General features: G+C 42.8%; 1 protein-coding gene across 2 annotated transcripts in view; it reads right to left on the bottom strand.

Annotated features, from left to right (window-relative positions):
* The window catches only part of PARP6 (poly(ADP-ribose) polymerase family member 6), a 60040-nt gene that overhangs the window by 23998 nt on the left and 17625 nt on the right, over window positions 1–18417 (bottom strand). Inside the window, exons 11-17 of one of the 2 annotated variants that reach the window (XM_083183542.1) lie at window positions 18023–18118; window positions 17838–17930; window positions 17633–17758; window positions 5825–5890; window positions 5679–5746; window positions 5256–5304; window positions 4314–4426 (exon numbers count right to left, since the gene is read on the bottom strand). In XM_083183542.1, coding sequence (XP_083039668.1) covers window positions 4314–4426; window positions 5256–5304; window positions 5679–5746; window positions 5825–5890; window positions 17633–17758; window positions 17838–17930; window positions 18023–18118 — 611 coding nt within the window. The remainder of the gene's footprint in view (window positions 1–4313; window positions 4427–5255; window positions 5305–5678; window positions 5747–5824; window positions 5891–17632; window positions 17759–17837; window positions 17931–18022; window positions 18119–18417) is intronic. The other variant, XM_083183543.1, reaches the window with a different exon arrangement.

The raw sequence follows: 18417 nt of genomic DNA, 5'->3' as shown, positions 1-18417 counted from the left end.
ACTGCATCCACTCCTGCTGCAGTTTCTGTCAATACAGAATCAGAAGAATAACTGTTTTAATTTTTTTCTTTCTTCTTGATAATATCGATATTATTGTACTTTGTTAAGTTGCTTTCTTCTTATTATTAATATTATTATTGACTAAAATCCAGATACAAGTTAACATATTTCATATTTCGTAATTACTGTCTCAGATGTATGATATGGCAGGTGTGAATGTGTACCTGAAACATCCCCACTATCCACGCAGCCTGAATCGTGGTGAGCGCAGTTAAGCGTCCTCCCAACCTTTTCATACCCCCACTATCCATGTCGGCGTGGAGTTGATTTTATAAAGTGTGGCGAGCGCAGTGAGCCACTGAGCCCGAAGCGTGGCGAGCCCCGGGGATCACTTTACATGTATTCTGTGTTCCCTCACGGGGCTCACTGCGCTCGCCACGCTGCGGGCTTGGTGACTCTCTAAAATTAACTCCACGCCGACGTGGATAGTGGGGGTATGAAAAGGTTGGGTAGGCATGTAATGCGCACACTCGCCATGCTTCAAGCTGGCGTGGATAGTGTGGGTTTCAAATGGAGGCATTTGCCAGTATGTGACAGGGAGCACTAGCAAATGCATCTTTTATTGTGCATGAGACGCACTTGCGTTCGCACCCCCTCTTTGTGCAGGAGATGCACATGCTTCCGAGCCCCTAACCCTGTCGGCAGGGTTGCTGTACCCTGACGCAATAGTTACTGAGATGCGGAAGCGTATCAGACGCATCTGCGTCTCAGACGCTCCTGCGTCTCAGACAGATGGAGCTCCTGTCCGCCGGCGCATGCATGATCCCCTCTCCGCCAGAGCTTCAAACATAGCTTAAGCTGCCGCCGTTAAAGTATACAAGTAACGACTTAACTTGTACCTCAGTCAACTTGATTATATCATGTGTCAATAAGCAGTGATAGCCATAAAACCTGGACTGTGTGCTTTGAGAACCTCAGTTGAGGACCACTGCACTACTCCACAAGGCACATAAAGAAGACTGAGATTCTGGGGTTGCAGGGGGAGGAGCTTATCATTTAAAGCTATGGTATAGCTTATGTGAAAACTCTTTGAGCCAACCTCAAATCCCCCCCATAGTCCAGTGTTCCCCAGCATTGCTGCAAGAGAAATACCATTTACGGTACATGTCTTTAGGCACAACCATCAGTCGCACCATGGAAACTTGCACCAACCACATGCTACTGGAAGAATCCCCATCAGAGTATGGCCTCCAATGAGAGGAATGAAGCCTCTGAGTTTGCAGCCAGTTGGCTGCAAGTGACACCATATAGTGCAGGGGAGCTGGTTAGCATACATTAACGTAAATGCAGGGATGTATATATATTTGCTGCATGCAGGTCCCAGGGATCGGCAGTGCTGTGTCTATAACAACCACATGCAGCATTTACTGTCTTTTAAAGGCCGTCCTCAGATTCCTTTGAATCCTAGTCAATGGGAGTATGGGGGCAGACTTAGAAGGACAGTGATGCCAAAACTCCTGTTATACACACTGGTGATAAAACAAGCCAGCACATAAATTACATCTCTCTTAGCATGTATTTTATATGGCACTTAGCCAGCCCCCCCTCCCCTGCATTATATAGTCACCAGCCGCTGCTGCATAAGACGGTACATCTTTATGCAGCTAAATAGCCACCTTCTAGTCACTGCCCAGGTAATCACAAGGCATCTCCAAAAAACTTCTAATGTGGGGGTCAATACACATGAATGTTCGCAATGTGTAACTCAGAATCTGGCCTATGGTGTGGTTTGAGTTTGAGAGTAAATCCAAACTGATATTGCAAATAAAAAGAAACGTTAATAATGCAAAGAAACATTAACTTATAAGCAGTCATTAAGAATTAGTGTTGTTACACGCTTCAGCATGCCAGATAGGAGAAGTTACACTATGCTTTCCAACAAACACAGAATAGGGTCTGGGGTCGCACCAACGTTACAGCTGTGTAAAGGTGCCCATACACGTTACAATTATTGTATACAATATCGCATCTCATAGCATATCGGTTTTGCGATGAGATCAGATGAGATGAGATCTAGTACAAAAAGCACATACTTTTTGAACTAGATCTCATCTCATCTGATCTCATCACAAAACCGATATGCTATGAGATGCGATATTGTATACAATATTGTATACAATAATTGTAACGTGTATGGGCACCTTAAGACAATAAAGTAGTTCTCGGCTAAACACACCACTGCTCACATCATCAGAACGCCCTCACTACGCACACACGCCAAATCCAATATGTCACTGCAATCCGTGTTACATTTCCTAGCACTTATTATTTTTTCACAACTCCCCTGTATAGTGATTTCTATTCTTCTCACCCACCTATAATGCTATTTTCCTTGCTGTCTATCCACTAATACACACTTTGATTTATGCTAGGTGTTATAGCATACACTATGTAAATTGACAATGCTGTGCATCCCCAAAAAACTGGCAGCAATCTTATGTAGGGTACACACCAGAATGATTGGGGCTCAAGCCCATCAATCTGGATCTAATTCAGACCGATTGTATGTAGATTGTATGTAGATTGGGCATGTTTTTGCATGTTTAGATCTGATTCTGATCCTATTCCAATCTGATGCGCGTCCCTGCTGCAGGTAGGATCTGTAAAAGATCCATTCAACTGGGTACAGACTCAGATCAGATTGGGATTGGCTCGGATGCAGATCGTTAGCAAATCATTAGCAGATTGTGTGCTCCAACAGATCGTGCAACCATTGTATGATCTGCTAACGATATACTAACAATCAGGATCGTTCTGGTGTGTGTACTAGGCATTGTGCAGCTATACATGAATATGGCACACACTAGCGGTGGGTATTATAGGACAGGCATCCGTCATTAAAGCACATGATAAGCACGTTATAAGATGGCTAGGTGCCATAACCTCAAAACCATTCAATGGTATAACCATCAATGGTTATACCGTGTGCTTGTGCAGTAGCAGAGATTTGTGCATGAGCTGTACTGAGGCCACCACTTCTAGGTCACTGCAGCTGAATTCAAGCAGTCAGCCATTAGATAAGAGAATCCTACCTGGCACACATTGCAATTCTGCCATTTAAGGGAAAAAGTATTTCCATTGGATCAGCAATATTGATTGTTGCGAACCATCGGTTTCCGATGTCCATCCCTAACACAAACAACTGCTTGTGGAAAAGGAGATTTGTGTGATATATGCTATAGGATTTGTTTATTTTATTAGCACCTAATAGTGAATACATAATTCTCAATCAAATTTAGGTCTGATGCAAATTGAGCACATGCCTACAGTATGCCCACAATAGCAATTTGTAACAATATCATATTAGGCATGCATTTGTAGATTCAACTGTGTTTAAACTTCGCATTAGGCATTTATCTAATATCCCCAACTAACATGTCCCATGCTCTATATGTCCTATATTATGTATTATGGTACAGTATGTGTTATGTATTTTTATGGTATTATGTGTTATGTATAATATTATGTATTTTGGTATTATGTATTATGGTATTATATTATGTATTATGACCGATATTCAATTAGTTGCCATAATTTACACCACCTGGGGCTATCCAATTAGCCCTGATACTTGGCCCTTATTGGGGTTTAAGCATAATCTGTGATTAGCAGCTGTCCCAATGGTATTGGGAACTTATCCCAGAACCCCTTGAATTATTGCATGATCGCCAGTCCTCTTTCGGATGATTAAAATGGCCTGTAATTGGAAAGCATGATAATGACCATCTTCTAAAAGCCTGTTTTTTATCATCCAAAAAAGGATTGCACCTAATAGGATAAAGCCAATGTATTATACTGGTTCAATTTGCTTCCAAACTATAGTTAGCTGCTTTACTTATCATCTACATCAGGCATGTCAAAACTATGGCCCTCCAGCTGTTGTGAAACTACAAGTCCCACCATGCCTTGCTACAGTTTTGCTATTAGGGAATGCTAAAACCATGGCAAGGCATGCTGGGATGTGTAGTTTCACAGCTGGAGGGCCATAGTTTGGACATGCCTGATCTACATAGTCACCTATGCCACTTTACTTAGTCACATGCAAATATTCTCATTAAACATGCCCTCTTCCTTCTGCAGATTTTTATAACATTCATACAGTAAAATTACTCTTTAAATGTACCTGTAATGCTCTCTTTATCCCCATGTACTTACATACCATTCTTCAGACTCCCAACATTAACCAGTTCCTGAATCACATCCAACAAAACCCCTACAGCTGTTATTACCACCCTTCCCAGCCTGTCTCTCACTGAAAGGCAAATGTGCTTCCGTAGAGTTTCTTGGCAGTTCGAAATCGGGCCTCCTTGGCTGGGGGACTACTGAGCAGCAAAAACTGATGAGAGGTGTGCATGAACTTCAGCTGCTACCACAGGATTTGGGGAGAGAGAGTGGATGTGAGCAGAAGGAGATAAGAACGGCGAGTTGATATGGAGTGGTGTATACAGAATGAATGGCAATGGAGGAGCATGAAGAGTAGAGGAAGAAGGACAAACAGTAAACATACAGATAAAACCATCAGTTTAATGATAAACAAAATTTGTAAAAAAAAAAAAAATAGACAATGGGTAAACGGATGAAGAAAACATGTGACATCCAAACAGAGAAAGAAATGAGAGTATATTGTAATTTTGCGGTGCCAGGGTATGAAAAAAAAGAAGAAAGAGAGAGGGGAGAAAAAGAGAGAGGAGAAATCCATGCAGCATATTAATCCTGTAAAACACTGTATATCATAGCAAACATTCACAATTCATTTGAGAAAAGACCAGTTTCAATGGGTCTCGCTATATAACATGTAATAACTACCTATATAAATGCATCTCTCGGGCATTTTAATAAAAAAATTATCTTTTTTTTTTATTATCACTCTCCCCTCAAATTTATATGGTCTTTTTATTATATTATTATTATATATAGCATATTGTCCTTTATTACAAACTGCTGTATTTCCTCCCCTTAAACTGCATACGACATCCACTAACTATAGTGAAAGTTATAACTTACAAATGTCAAATAAACCCGAGATGTCTGGGATAAGTTCTTATACGAATGCAATGTATTGTTGAGTCTTGAATCACAATAGGAGTTATGACGATATACCCATATATCTCACTACAACCAGAACTACTACCCCATTCCCAATGCCAATATATCCAATTTATATAGCATGAGGACAAATGTGATATAGTACTTACCCTGCTCAAGGGCAATTTTACTATGTGGGATCTGTTACTGGAAATGATCCTGCAATGAGAAGCATTAATGTATAGAGTCAGTACAGATAAATGTAAAGACTTTTATGATTGTGTATTAGAAATGATAACACATATCATTGTTACATTGCTAACTGAAAAGGTTATGAATAATGCAGATAATATCTGTGTCCACTACACTGTATTATTGGTGTATACACAGGGACAACCTTATAGAAACTTGACTTACTAGAAGCACTATGAAAAGAGTAGATAATCCATAGCAAAGAACACTAGCGCTGAATTGTGTCCACGTGTTGTATCTCTGCTGCTATAGTAGATCAGGCAGAATTGAACAATTCCTAAACATAGTTATGCAATTGAAGGACGTTAGCAATATGGTGATATAATTAATCTGGGCAGTACCATTGAAGTAAGGGGTGGGCCAGTGGGTCAAGGCGGTCCATCTGTTTCTTGATTTCCAGATATGACCCCTAGAAAATACCATCTCATTATTAACATGTCATTACTTATCCCACCAGATCACATACGCTCTCCTCCTTTTAGATTACCTGGGTCATCTCCCGGATTGACATGACACTGTCTAAGGCTTTCTGGAGACGTTCATAATTCTTCTTCTGCAGTGAACAGATTATATTATCAGGTTAACAAAAAAAATCAAAGTACATATTTTTATACTGTAGCAATAGGCCTGTCATTCTGTATATTAATACCAATGGCACTTTTGATGCTGGTCATCATAAATACTGTAAATAAATCGGCCTGACCTGCACAGGTTTTCTGACTTTTTATATCAGCAGGATAGCATATGAGCAAGCACAATAATAAAAGCAAAAGTACATAACAAATAGCTAATACACAAGATAGGGCAGTATTCAATCTGGGATTCCGACTGTTAAAACCTCCCGACAGTTGGAATCCCAGGCAGTTTCCGCACCACTTGATAGATACTCGATAGGCAGAATTGAATGTTCCGCCTGTCAAGTGTCAAAAATATGGGCCTGTCGGCCAAAACAGCTGCGGATTGTGTATTGTGGAGAAACGGCCATGAATTCGACAATCTGCGGTCGTTTCTGACAAAACAGATCCGACTTGTTTTAAAGTCGGATCTGTTTTGTCGGAATCCGCCTTCAATGCTGTTGGAACCACAGCATTGGATACAGGGGCGGATTGGCCATTATATCTACCGGGAACTTTCCCGGGAGGCCGATGGTAGTGAGGCCGAATTTATAGCTGCAGGCAGCAGGGGCAGCACAGAGCACAAATATACAGCAGCTGGTCACACAGTCGGCTGCTGTCAAGTGTCAGTGATGCGGCCTCTGAGCTTCTGACTGGCGCCTCCCTGCCAACTCACCCATGGAGGCGCTGGGCAGGAGAGGCACCCTCTGCATCCTCTCTGCTGTCCTGCTATTGCCGGGCCGGCTGCTGCACTTGCCACAGTGTGTATAAGTGCAGCGCCGGAAGCATACGATTTCAATCCGGAAGCTGATCTGTCCTTCCCCGCAGTGCCTCCCCTGCTCGTCCGCACAGGCTGGCAGTAAAAGTCAGCATCTCCCAGCTGCTTTCTGTTCCTGCTACTAAGCATGGAACACTTCCCCTTGCACTCGGATTACTAGCCCTCCCCTCTACATGCTGCTGCTGCACGGAAGACGGAGAGCCAGAAAGATTTAACACTTTACCATCCTGGTTTTCTAGAAAAGTAAGCTACAGTACAAGTTTGTGTTTTTTTTTTCTTCCAAAGACATATAGTGTCTGTGTGTTTACATGCATGTGTGTAATATATATATGTATCATACACACACTGTATATATTGCATATTTCAGCTATCTTTTGTACCCCAAATTCCATTCTCCTATCACTGTCACCCTCTCTACCTCTCTCCCACCCAGCCACTGCTGTTACCCCCAGTGGTCTCTACATCTCTCCCACCTAACAACAGCTATTGCCCCGCCATGATCTCTACCTTACCTCTCTCCCACCCAGCCATCACTGTCGCCCCCGTGGTCTCTACCTCTTACCTGCCCATCCGCCGCTGTCACCACCCCATTGTTTTCAGACCGACTGCAGTATCTGTGTGGGATTGGTGTGAAATCCTGACCGTCTAAATCCCGAAAAGGGGGGGACGTGGTTTCCCCCCCCCCCCCCCTTGCGGGCTCGCTGCGCTCGCCACGCAGCGGGCCCAGTGCCTCCCTATGCTCCGCACACTAATTTATTCTCCCACTATGGGTGTCGTGGACACCCACAAGTGCCGGGATTTCGGCAGTCGGGATTCCGGATGGGATTGTGACAGCATCCCATCTCTCTCCCCTCCTTCCGCTATCCCACTACCTGGCAGCTACCTCTCTCCCACCTAGCGGTGCCTTGTATCTGTGTCAGCATCCGTGTGTCTGTCAGCGTCTATGTATCTGTGTGCGATCATGTCTGTGTGTCAGTGTGCGTTTCTCATCGTTCATTCACACAGCATGCGAATGGATGTTTGACATAAACATCCATTCACATGCCACTGGGACCTTCCCACATCTTTCGATGGTCGCCGACCATCGAAAGATGTTGAAGTTGCACTCATATATGTAAGGTTGCTCTGAGCAACCTTACATATGTGTGTTCGCTCGGGGGGAGCTGCCTGCCCCCAGCATATTCGTCACAGGGAAATCGGGGGGGGGGATGTCAGTGGACACACTGAGTTTAGCGCCGCTTGGAGAGAGCCAGGATCTGAATGAGGATCTGAATTTTATATTTAAAACATCTTTAAAACACTGGTACAGAGTCTGAGGACTCAAGGAGGTGGGGCACTTGACAGCTCCGCTCAGAGAGGACAGAGGACGGGAGGAGACGGGCCGAATTCAACAGGGCAGGCAAGCATTGTGGCTTGGAAGTGGGAGGAGGATATCTCCTCACTGGAGTGGAGAGGTCAGGTGACACTGACAGACAGACTCTGCTCCGACTGTCACTGTGTGTCTAGGTGAAACGTGCCTGGTGACGTCATGATGTCACCGCGCACATTAGAAGTGCAACCTGTGCTGGGGCAGGAAGGGAAGAAGCTGCCAAACCCCATGAGTGGCTGTTGCACAGCAAAATCAAGTGTAGTCAAATTACACTACCTACCAGGCCTGCAGCAGCAATTCACCGGTATGTAAGCACTGCCTGCCAGGCTGCAGCCAGTGTGTGTGTTTCGTTTTTGTGCACTATATAATATAACTGGTTATAATGGTCTCTGTACAGTTCTGCAGAATATGTGTGCACTATATAGCTGGTAATAATAGTGTCTGTATAGCGCAGCGGAATATGTGTGCACTATATAATATAACTGGTAATAATGGTCTCTGTACAGCGCTGCGGAATATGTGTGCACTATATAATATAACTGGTAATAATGGTCTCTGTACAGCGCTGCGGAATGTGTGCACTATATAATATAACTGGTAATAATATTATCTGTACAGCGCTGTGGAATATGTGTGCATTATATGATAATTGGTACAGGTTGAGTATCCCCTATCCGAAATGCATCGGGACCGCAAGCATTTCGGATAGGGGAATTTTCCGGTTTTTGGAATATTTTTTTGTAGCCATACTTACTTGTCCCCTGATGGTGTCCGGTGGTCCCTCGGCATCCGCGCAGTCCCCGGGCGTCCACAGCAGGCCTCCGGCATCTTCTCCTGGTCTCCAGCGGTCCCAGGAATGCATTGCGCGAGTGTGCGCGCGCACACTCGCGCCGGTGACGTCATCGGCGCGCGCGCACACTCGCGCAATGCATTCCTGGGACCGCTGGAGACCCTGGAGAAGATGCCGGAGGCCTGCTGTGGACGCCCGGGGACTTGGTAAGTATGAAAAGAAGGTTAGGGGGTTAAAAAAAAAAAAAATTTGAATGATTCCAAAAACCACGGGTTTTTGGAATAATTCGGATAAGGGATGTCCGGATACCGGATACTCAACCTGTAATAATATTCTCTGTACAGCGGTGCGGAATATGTGCACGCTATATAAATAACTGGTAATAATATTCTCTGTACAGCGCTGTAGAATATGTGTGCACTATATAACTGGTAATAATAGTCTCTGTACAGCGCTGCGGAATATGTGTGCGCTATATAATATAACTGGTAATAATGGTCTCTGTAAAGCGCTGCGGAATATGTGTGCGCTATATAATATAACTACTAATAATATTATCTGTACAGTGCTGCAGAATATGTGCGCTATATAAATAACTGGTAATAATATCCTCTGTACAGCGCTGTGGAATATGTGTGCACTATATAAAATAACTGGTAATAATAGTCTCTGTACAGCGCTGCGGAATATGTGTGCACTATATAATATAACTGGTAATAATGGTCTCTGTAAAGCGCTGCAGAATATGTGCGCGCTATATAAATAACTGGTAATAATATTCTCTGTAAAGCGCTGCGGAATATGTGTGCGCTATATAAATAACTGGTAATAATATTCTCTGTACAGCGCTGCGGAATATGTGCGCGCTATATAAATAACTGGTAATAATATTCTCTGTACAGCGCTGCGGAAGATATGTGCACTATATAATATAACTGGTAATAATGGTCTCTGTACAGCGCTGCGGAATGTGTGTGCACTATATAATATAACTGGTAATAATGGTCTCTGTACAGCGCTGCGGAATATATGTGCATTTAAATGTACTGGCATATTATCCATGCTTTATTTAATTGCAATTTTTTTTGCTTTTTTGTCCATTTTTACAACATAATAATTTATTAAGATAGTATTTGTCCTTTATACGGTATGTAGCTTTTTTTTCTGGACCAAGCTATAGTTGTAGCTCCTGTTTTTTTAAAATAGAAAATAAGGTTGCATGGAGAATTGGGTACTTGTTTCCTAGCATGGCGCCACCGATTTTAATTGTATTGATCGCGGCCGCAAAAATTGCGTCGATCGCATTGCATGCCAACCAAATCGCATGCGATGCGATCAACGCGATTTTAACATTGGAGTCAATGTAAAATGGTCCCTGAGACCCAATTAAGTAAAAAGCCCCAAAACCCCCCATTTTCATAGCAAAACCCCCTCCATTGTTAACGCCACCCCACTATTGACGCCAACCTGAAGCGTGGCGAGCGCAGCAGTACGCGTCCTACGACCTTTTCATACCCCCACTATACACGTTGGCGTGGAGTTGATTTTATATAGTGTGACGAGCGCAGCGAGCATCCGAGCCTGAAGCGTGGCGATCGGACACGCATAACTTCACAGGTATACACGTCCCCTGCGCTCGCCACACTATATAAAATCAACTCCATGCCGACGTGGATAGTGGGGGTATGAAAAGGTCGGAGGACGCATACCACCGTTCCTCGCGGGCTTGCTGCGCTCGCCACGCTTCGGGTTGGCGTCAATAGTGGGGTGGCGTTAACAATAGGGGGGCATTAACCATACTTAATACCCATGAGGGGGCATATACAATGAGAAATTGGCCATATTGGCCCTTTTCCATTGTTCCCTATGTAAAATCCCGTTGATTGAATTGATCACATCGCATGCCATTATAATGGCATGCGACCGACGCGATCAACGCGATTTTAACTTTAAAACTCATTTAACATTGTTCTCTATGGGAAAATTGCATTGGTTGCATCGCGGGCCATTATAATGGCCCGCGATGGACGCGATCAACGCGATTTTTTCTTTACCGGCAATTAAAGCTGATAATTGACAGAAAATTGCGTAGATCGCATGCCTTAAGTACCTTAACTTAAGGCATGCGATCAACCCCGATGGGCGCCGTGCTAGGAAACAAGTACCGAGAATTGCATCATTCAGTTAAGTTACAGTGGTGGCCAATATTGTGGACACTTTTTGAAATTTTTATGTTTTTCCACTTTGAATGCTTATAAAAACTGTTACACTTCATGCAGTGCAATGATTTATTGAACATGTTACATACTTTGTTCCGATATGCATGTGATTTTATTATCGGTTGTATACATGTCTTCATCTTCATGCATCAATAAAAGCACTATACAAAGTACTTACTAGTGTTCTAGGACTATACCCAGGTCGTATCAATGATTATACAACAATGATTTTATTTTATGTTGAGTTGTCTTTTGCATTGTTACTGTAGGGTGCTTACTTAATGATAGAAACACATAGCATGTAGTTTTGTTACAAATTAGTGGGTAAGTTTTAGGGCCTGTATGTTGTTTCTCTAGTGTGCATGGGTAGATAGTGGTAGTGCACCTTTTGAGGGAGGACTGCTGTGTTCATTCCATCCAGCCGGTGCTGAGATACCATGACATATCCATCCATGTGAGTGGCATCCATGTTGGTGACATTTTACAGTGTCACCAACAAACACACGTTAATAATAATCAATCTGATATTCAGACACTATTGATGCTTTACTTTTGCCTGTCAAATTATAGTGATGTGGTAATCCCGCCTACTATTATGTTGGCTCCGCCCATTATTGATTTGTTGCCGCCCACATGAGGCCACTTCCAGAAATATTCCAGGGCCGCTTTTAGTCCCCAATCCGCCCCTGATTGGATAGGTGGCGGCCGCTATTTTACCTGTCGAAAATAGCGGCCAAGATTGAATACCCCCTTAGACTAAAAATAATTAATCACAAGAAGTTCCCAAGGCCACTTTCTGAGAACAATATTGTGAGCTGGAAAGAATTAACAGATGTAAGTATGGAACAGCAATAGAAAGCAGAGTGTATACTATAAAGCGGTTCTGGGATAAAGGGTCGACAGTGACTAGGTTGACACCTAATAATGGTTGACCTACCCTAGGTCAACAGTGACTGAAAGGTCGACACAAGCTTAAGGTCGACGCCCAAAAGGCCAACACACATTTTTCATGGGTTTTTGTGTCTATGTTGACATATGTCGACATGATCACCCTATAAGTATACCACGTCCCCTCGCATGGCTCGCTGCACTTGGCATACTATTATAATGTGACTCTGTGTCCACTTGGAAAGTAAAGTATGAGCCAAGTTAATATAAATAAAAAAAATAACAATTGTTGACCAAGTACATGTCAACCTTAAGCTTGTGTAGACCGTCTGTTATTGTTGACCTAGGGTATAACGACCATTCTTAGGTGTCAACCTAGTCAGACCTTATGTGTACAGGACGATATCGCTAGGAGCACGCTCCCGTGACCGGACCTGTACTGGTTGCTGGCCGCGATTCTCTTTTCGGGTGTGAGTGTTTCCGTTTTCTTCAGTGACTATCGCTGGCCGCTGATTAAAAGGGCACACTCAATGATTTGACAAAATCGATTGATATTAAAACAAAATCGCTCAGCGACCAAGTGAATAAAACAGAGACACTTGCACCTGAAAAGCAAAAATCGCAGGAGAATGCTCCTGCGACTGGTTACCAGTGACCAGTACAGGGCTGGTCGCGGGAGCACGCTCCTAGCGATATCGCCCTGTAGACACAGAGGGTTCTGGTCGCATTTAGCCAGCGATTCTGACTAAAATTCCCATGTGTTTACAGGGTTTCATTGTGTTAATAAACAAGATAGTGACCTACTCCATAGGTGCTATGTACCAAATTCTGTTAACACTCACACTGACACACACAACAAAAATTACTATAGTATGTAAGTCTGTGCATGTACATGTGTTTAGTTCAGACTAGATGGGAAAAGTGGTTCTTGTCTACTGTCAAATTTGTATGTTCCATGAAAGGAAGCTCATTCTTGCTCTTGTGACAAACGCATGTTAATTTTTATATATATTAATTTTAACAAGCAATAAGATATATAGAAAGCACTAAGAAGTCAAATCTTGTTTAATGCTATTATTAAGGAACTGTAATCAATCATCATGCAATAGTTCTTGGTAATTGATGTACCTAAAAATTGCATTGAAAGGCATCCTAGGCTATAACTTCAGTAAATCTTCAGTCAATTAAAGTAAATCTAAAATTCTGTAACTCTTCAATTCTCTGACAGTAATATATCAATTGGAAAAAGAGAGATTTTATACTGCTTAGTATTTATTGTACTCCCTTAATATTACTGCTCAGTTCATATCTGTAAGCGTAAATACTTTAATAGTGAGGACATATACCAAAGGAAACAAGGAGAATCTATAGTCAGGGACCCTGAAACGTTCTAGGGGTGACTTCTTGGATTGAGCCTACAGGGATGCTCAGGAATTGGACATGACAAAAATACAATTCTTAAAATAAAGAAAAAATGGAGGAACAGTTAGACTCTCATCTCAATGGCCCTTATTCTGATCGGTGCGGAAATTCCCGCATGCGGACGGACCGCCGATGTTGATCGTCTGCGCATGTGCAGAGGTCACTCTGCACATGTGCAGGCGATTTCGCCGCACGGATTCTTTATACGCCGCACAGGGGGCGTAGAGGGGCGTGAGGGGCTACTTAGCCTCATTACCCTATGCATACGCCCCGCGTTTCATGGGCGTTCCCATGCAAACGCGGGGCGTATGCATGGTAATGAGGCCGTGACGCGTAGGTACGGGGCGGGCATTTGACATCGCCGGATGTCAGCTGCCCGCCCCTATACATGATTTCACACGGACAAGTGTCCGTGTGGTCTTGTGTTGCGGGACCTGGTGGAGCGTGCGGCCCTGCATTCGATGTTCGGCGACCATCGAATGCAGGGGCTGCTCCCACCATGGAGGAGGCGTATCCCCGTCCAATTTCATGCGGATCGCCACATATCCGCATACGGACGGCAGGTGGCGATCCGTATGGAAGGCGGGGATTCGCCTGCACGGTTGCGGCCGCATATTCTGATCGGGCCGCACCGATCAGAATAAGGGCCAATGTCTTGAGTGAGTAGTTGAACAGTCTTCCAACCAACCAGAAAATTAACAAGAAACCAAGAATCTGAACATAAGCATTTGTTTGAGCATGCATTTTACACAGCTGAAATTCCAGTAACCAAAGTAAACTGAAGGAGTAACAACAGGAACAAATTCAATCCTGTACACCATTGACAAGAAATACCATACAGCAGGGGTTCCCAATCTTTTCTGAATCACGGCACCCTAGAGTATCAGAATTTTTTCGCGGCACCCCTAGGCCAAAAAAAATAAATGAGATTGGGTTTATATTTGATTCTTAGGGTCAGTTATGTGATAAAGGACAGGATTTGCTTCTGTTTGTACACATTTTATGATTGGCAGCCTCCAGCACTGGTTTTGCTCATAAATAATTACCCATTGATAATATGAATTGGTCCTGGACCACCAACCCAGGGCACCCCTGCAAGTGTCCTGAGGCACCCCAGGGAGCCACGGCACACAGTTTGGGAACCACTGCCATACAGGATTGTACTGTCTGACACCAAATTGGTTACAATAATACAGAAAATGTATGAAAGTAAATGGATTATTTCTGGAACTGAATCTAGAACTACAAAGTTTTATATACAGTAATAGAACCAAGAATCTACAAAACAAATAAAAGATGGGGTTCTTCTTAGAATCTGAGAGGAATTTGGAACATTCAGAAGAGAAACCAACACAAACTCCACAATATACAAACTCAACACAGATGTGAAATGACTGGGAACCTTATTGAAAATCTCAGTATGTAAGAAAGTAATGGTAACCACTACGGGTGTGGTATAGGGTTCCGACAGTCGGGATCCCCACAGTCATTAGTCCGACATCGGGAACCTGACTGGCCAGACTTAAACAGCATGGCGAGCGCAACAAAGCCCCTTGTGGGCTCGCTGCACTCGCCACACTGCGCGCATGGTGGCTCGCCAGCTATTTTATTCTCCCTCTATATGTTTTAACAGTCGGGATCCCGACGTCGGGTAAATGACTGTCGGGATCCCGACTGTCGGGACCCCGTCCGGCACCCAACCACTTCACCATCTGTGCCTGAAATTATTCCTGCTCTCCTTATTTTCAAGACCATCAGTTTTAACCCTTGCGAATGGCATGGACTCTGTAGTTGAAGTTGAGTTCAAGTCTACTTTATTTTCTAGAATTGTTGTTCTAAGGTACATTATTGTTTAGAACTGTTTCCAATATTTCGGTGTTTAAAGGTAAAAAAAACTTCAGTCTTCCATCATGGCCTGCATGTCACTTTTTGTTGCTAGAGTGCTTGTAAATTTAAATTCAGGTTTAGGACCAGATGTGTCAAGCTTGAAAAAGTGATAAAGTGAACAATGATAAGTAAGTAAGTAAGTTTTATTTATATAGCGCACTTTCTCCAACAGGACTCAAGGCGCTTTACAGACATTAAAAATAACAATGCACATACTGCAATAGAAAGGGTTATCAGTACAAGGAACAGGCAACAATGGCAGTAGGGATGTACATCACACATAAACAACCAATCAGCTTGTAGCTGTCATTTTTCACACCCAGCCTGTAACATGGCAGTTAAGAGCTGATTGACTGGCCGTTTATCACTTTCCACTTTATCACTCTTTGAAGCTTGTTACATCTGGCTTTTATAATCTTTTGGAGGGAAAGATGTAAGTGAAAAATACATTTATAGTTTTTTGCTGATTTACTGTGCAACTCCCTATTAGCTCTTAGAAGTATTTTTTGGCATAGTGAGCTATGATAACACTCTTGATACTTGTTTGAGAAACATAGGCCCTCATTCTGGTTGACTTCATAAGCTGCGAGCTCCCGCTAGCAGAGAAATCATTCAATGATCGCCGACCATTGAATCATTTCTTCAGGCCATGCAAATATAAGTAATTGGAGACTGACTTATATTTGCATGGTCCTACCTGAAGACATGGCGGGCAGCTGACGTCATGTGATGTCACCTGCCCCCAGCCCACCTCCTCCTGCTCGCTATCCCATGGGAATGCCCAGCTTTCCCATGGGCTACACCCTGGCCCGCTGCCCCTCTCTCCCATCCACACTGCCTTGTGCAAACGATAGAAAACATTGCTCCCCCGTTCGCACATGTGAGGGAGCGATTAATTTAGAATGACTAGATCCCTGTGGGTGAAAGAAATTGGATTTAGGGTTACTATATTAAGAACAGTACTCTTTATTTTCTCCAACAAACCAGTGAGGCAGATTGGTTTTGTCTGGTTATCTCATTGATATATAAAACTTTATTTGGCAGCCACAAGAGGGCAGCATAACTTTAATTATGATTGGCTCATTGCTCAATATTGCACTTTGGATGGAAAGTCATAGCAATAATCACAACAATATCTAAAAAGTTGTTACAACAAAATTCCAGTTTAATGTAAAATTAACCTTTTTTTTATAAAGATGGTGAGTTCTATATGTACTAGTACCAGCTTTAAAGTTGTGCCACAACTCATTATTATCCCTATAGATTGTAAGCTTGCAGCAGGGCCCTCCTACCTCTATATCTGTCTGTTGTTACCCAGTTTGTTTTATCACTGTCTACTATTGTAAAGCGCAACGGAAACTGCTGCACTATATAAGATACTGTAAATAAAGAAATAAAGAAAGAAAGCTGTGTCCTAGACTTAAGGTGCCCACACACTAGAAAGATCTATGATCTTAAGATGTGCGCATAAATTAGCCTTCAAATATTTTGTCTGTCCTGGACAAAAGATTTCAGGCAAGCGCACATCTTTACCAAAGATTTTTCTTAAGATCCCATGTGCGTTCCTATGGATCTTTTGTTAAATCTTCTGATCTTTCATGCAGCACGTAAGGTCATAAGATTTAGCAAAAGATCCACGGGAGCGCGCATCAGACCGAAATCGTCCGAACATCGGACGATATATCAGCCGATTTGTCGGAAATCTGCCAATTGGCAAAAAAATCGTTCTAGTGTGTGGGCACCTTTAGTGTTAGTGGAGACTTGCTGATAATACCAGTCTACCCTGCACTGCACAGCAGGTTTTAGTTAGGTAACATTAGATAGAATTCTTTTATTCGTCTCACAATGGAGAAATTTGCAATTGTTACAGCAAGGTTCAAAGTAGAGATAAGAGTAAAATAGCATAATAATTGCTATAACACACATGATAAGTAGTCCATAGTTGCATACCCTCCTGCATTCTGCAGGAGACTCCCTGAAATAACAGCAATCTCCCTCTCTCCCTCATTAATCTAGCAATCTCCCTCATTTCACCTAACCCACATTAGACTGTTACATTTTGGGGAAAAAAGGAATGAGAGATAGATACATTTACATTGAATCATCAGCGCCATTTCCCAGCACTTTATCAAGTATAGTAGCTCTTACTAACTGCTTTAGGGTTAAATTGCAAATTCCACTTATCAGTTGGTGATGTGGATTTATATGTGTCGCTTTCTCTTTTAATATCTAGCCACATATATTTATCACATGCAGCCTCTTGGGCCTGTTTAGACATTCACACTTTAATTCACTGTCAAAGTTTTTTTTTTTTTATATCAAGTTTACCTTAGGGTTAAAGGCCAATGTTTTGGGGTCATTGGGATCCACTACCGAAGGGTATGGCTCAAATATAATACTTTTCCGTGGTGACTCCAGGGCAGCTCGACACATTGCTACCAGTAGACCAACTACCTACAGAGGATATACAGGACAGGTTACACGCAGGCTTTCATAGTGACACATAAGGTGGCTTTTTGATAAATATCTTTACCTCAGCTCCCGTGGCCACTTCTTCAGCAGCCCCAGACATCACTCCCAGAGTGTAAAACGAGAAAACACACAGCTCTCTAGTACACACTGCTGGCTGCAGGAGACAAGATGAGCGACATAGAGAGTAAATGGGAAAGGAGCAACTTAACATGTTTTAATACATAAATTCTAATCTCATAGGCCAACCTTGAGCATGGATGCATTCTGGAAGACATGCTGCTCATCACATACTACACAGTATTCATTTAGAGTGGGGAGACGCTGTTCTGCATACTTCATTATCTATGGAACGGAATAGAAAATAAAGTATTATGTAGTATTATCATTTTATTTAAATGGCGACACCAAGTCACATAACACCATATTGGAAGAAATATAATGTACAGTACAGGGGCAAAACAATACATAACAGTAATATAATGACACTACTAATTGAGTGACAGTAACAGTCAATGACCCAGGGTCCGGGACAGTCAGGAAGTATCACTGACTGTGAATGGGAATGCAATGGAGACAAGGATAGTACAGGATGAGATCCAAGAGGGTGGGAGACCTTGCCCGTGACAGAAAAAAGCAACTGT

This window comes from Crinia signifera, chromosome 4, assembly GCF_055691185.1.
Source record: "Crinia signifera chromosome 4, ASM5569118v1, whole genome shotgun sequence".
NCBI classification, from domain to species: domain Eukaryota; kingdom Metazoa; phylum Chordata; class Amphibia; order Anura; family Myobatrachidae; genus Crinia; species Crinia signifera.
This window is presented reverse-complemented; position numbering and strand designations above follow the sequence as displayed.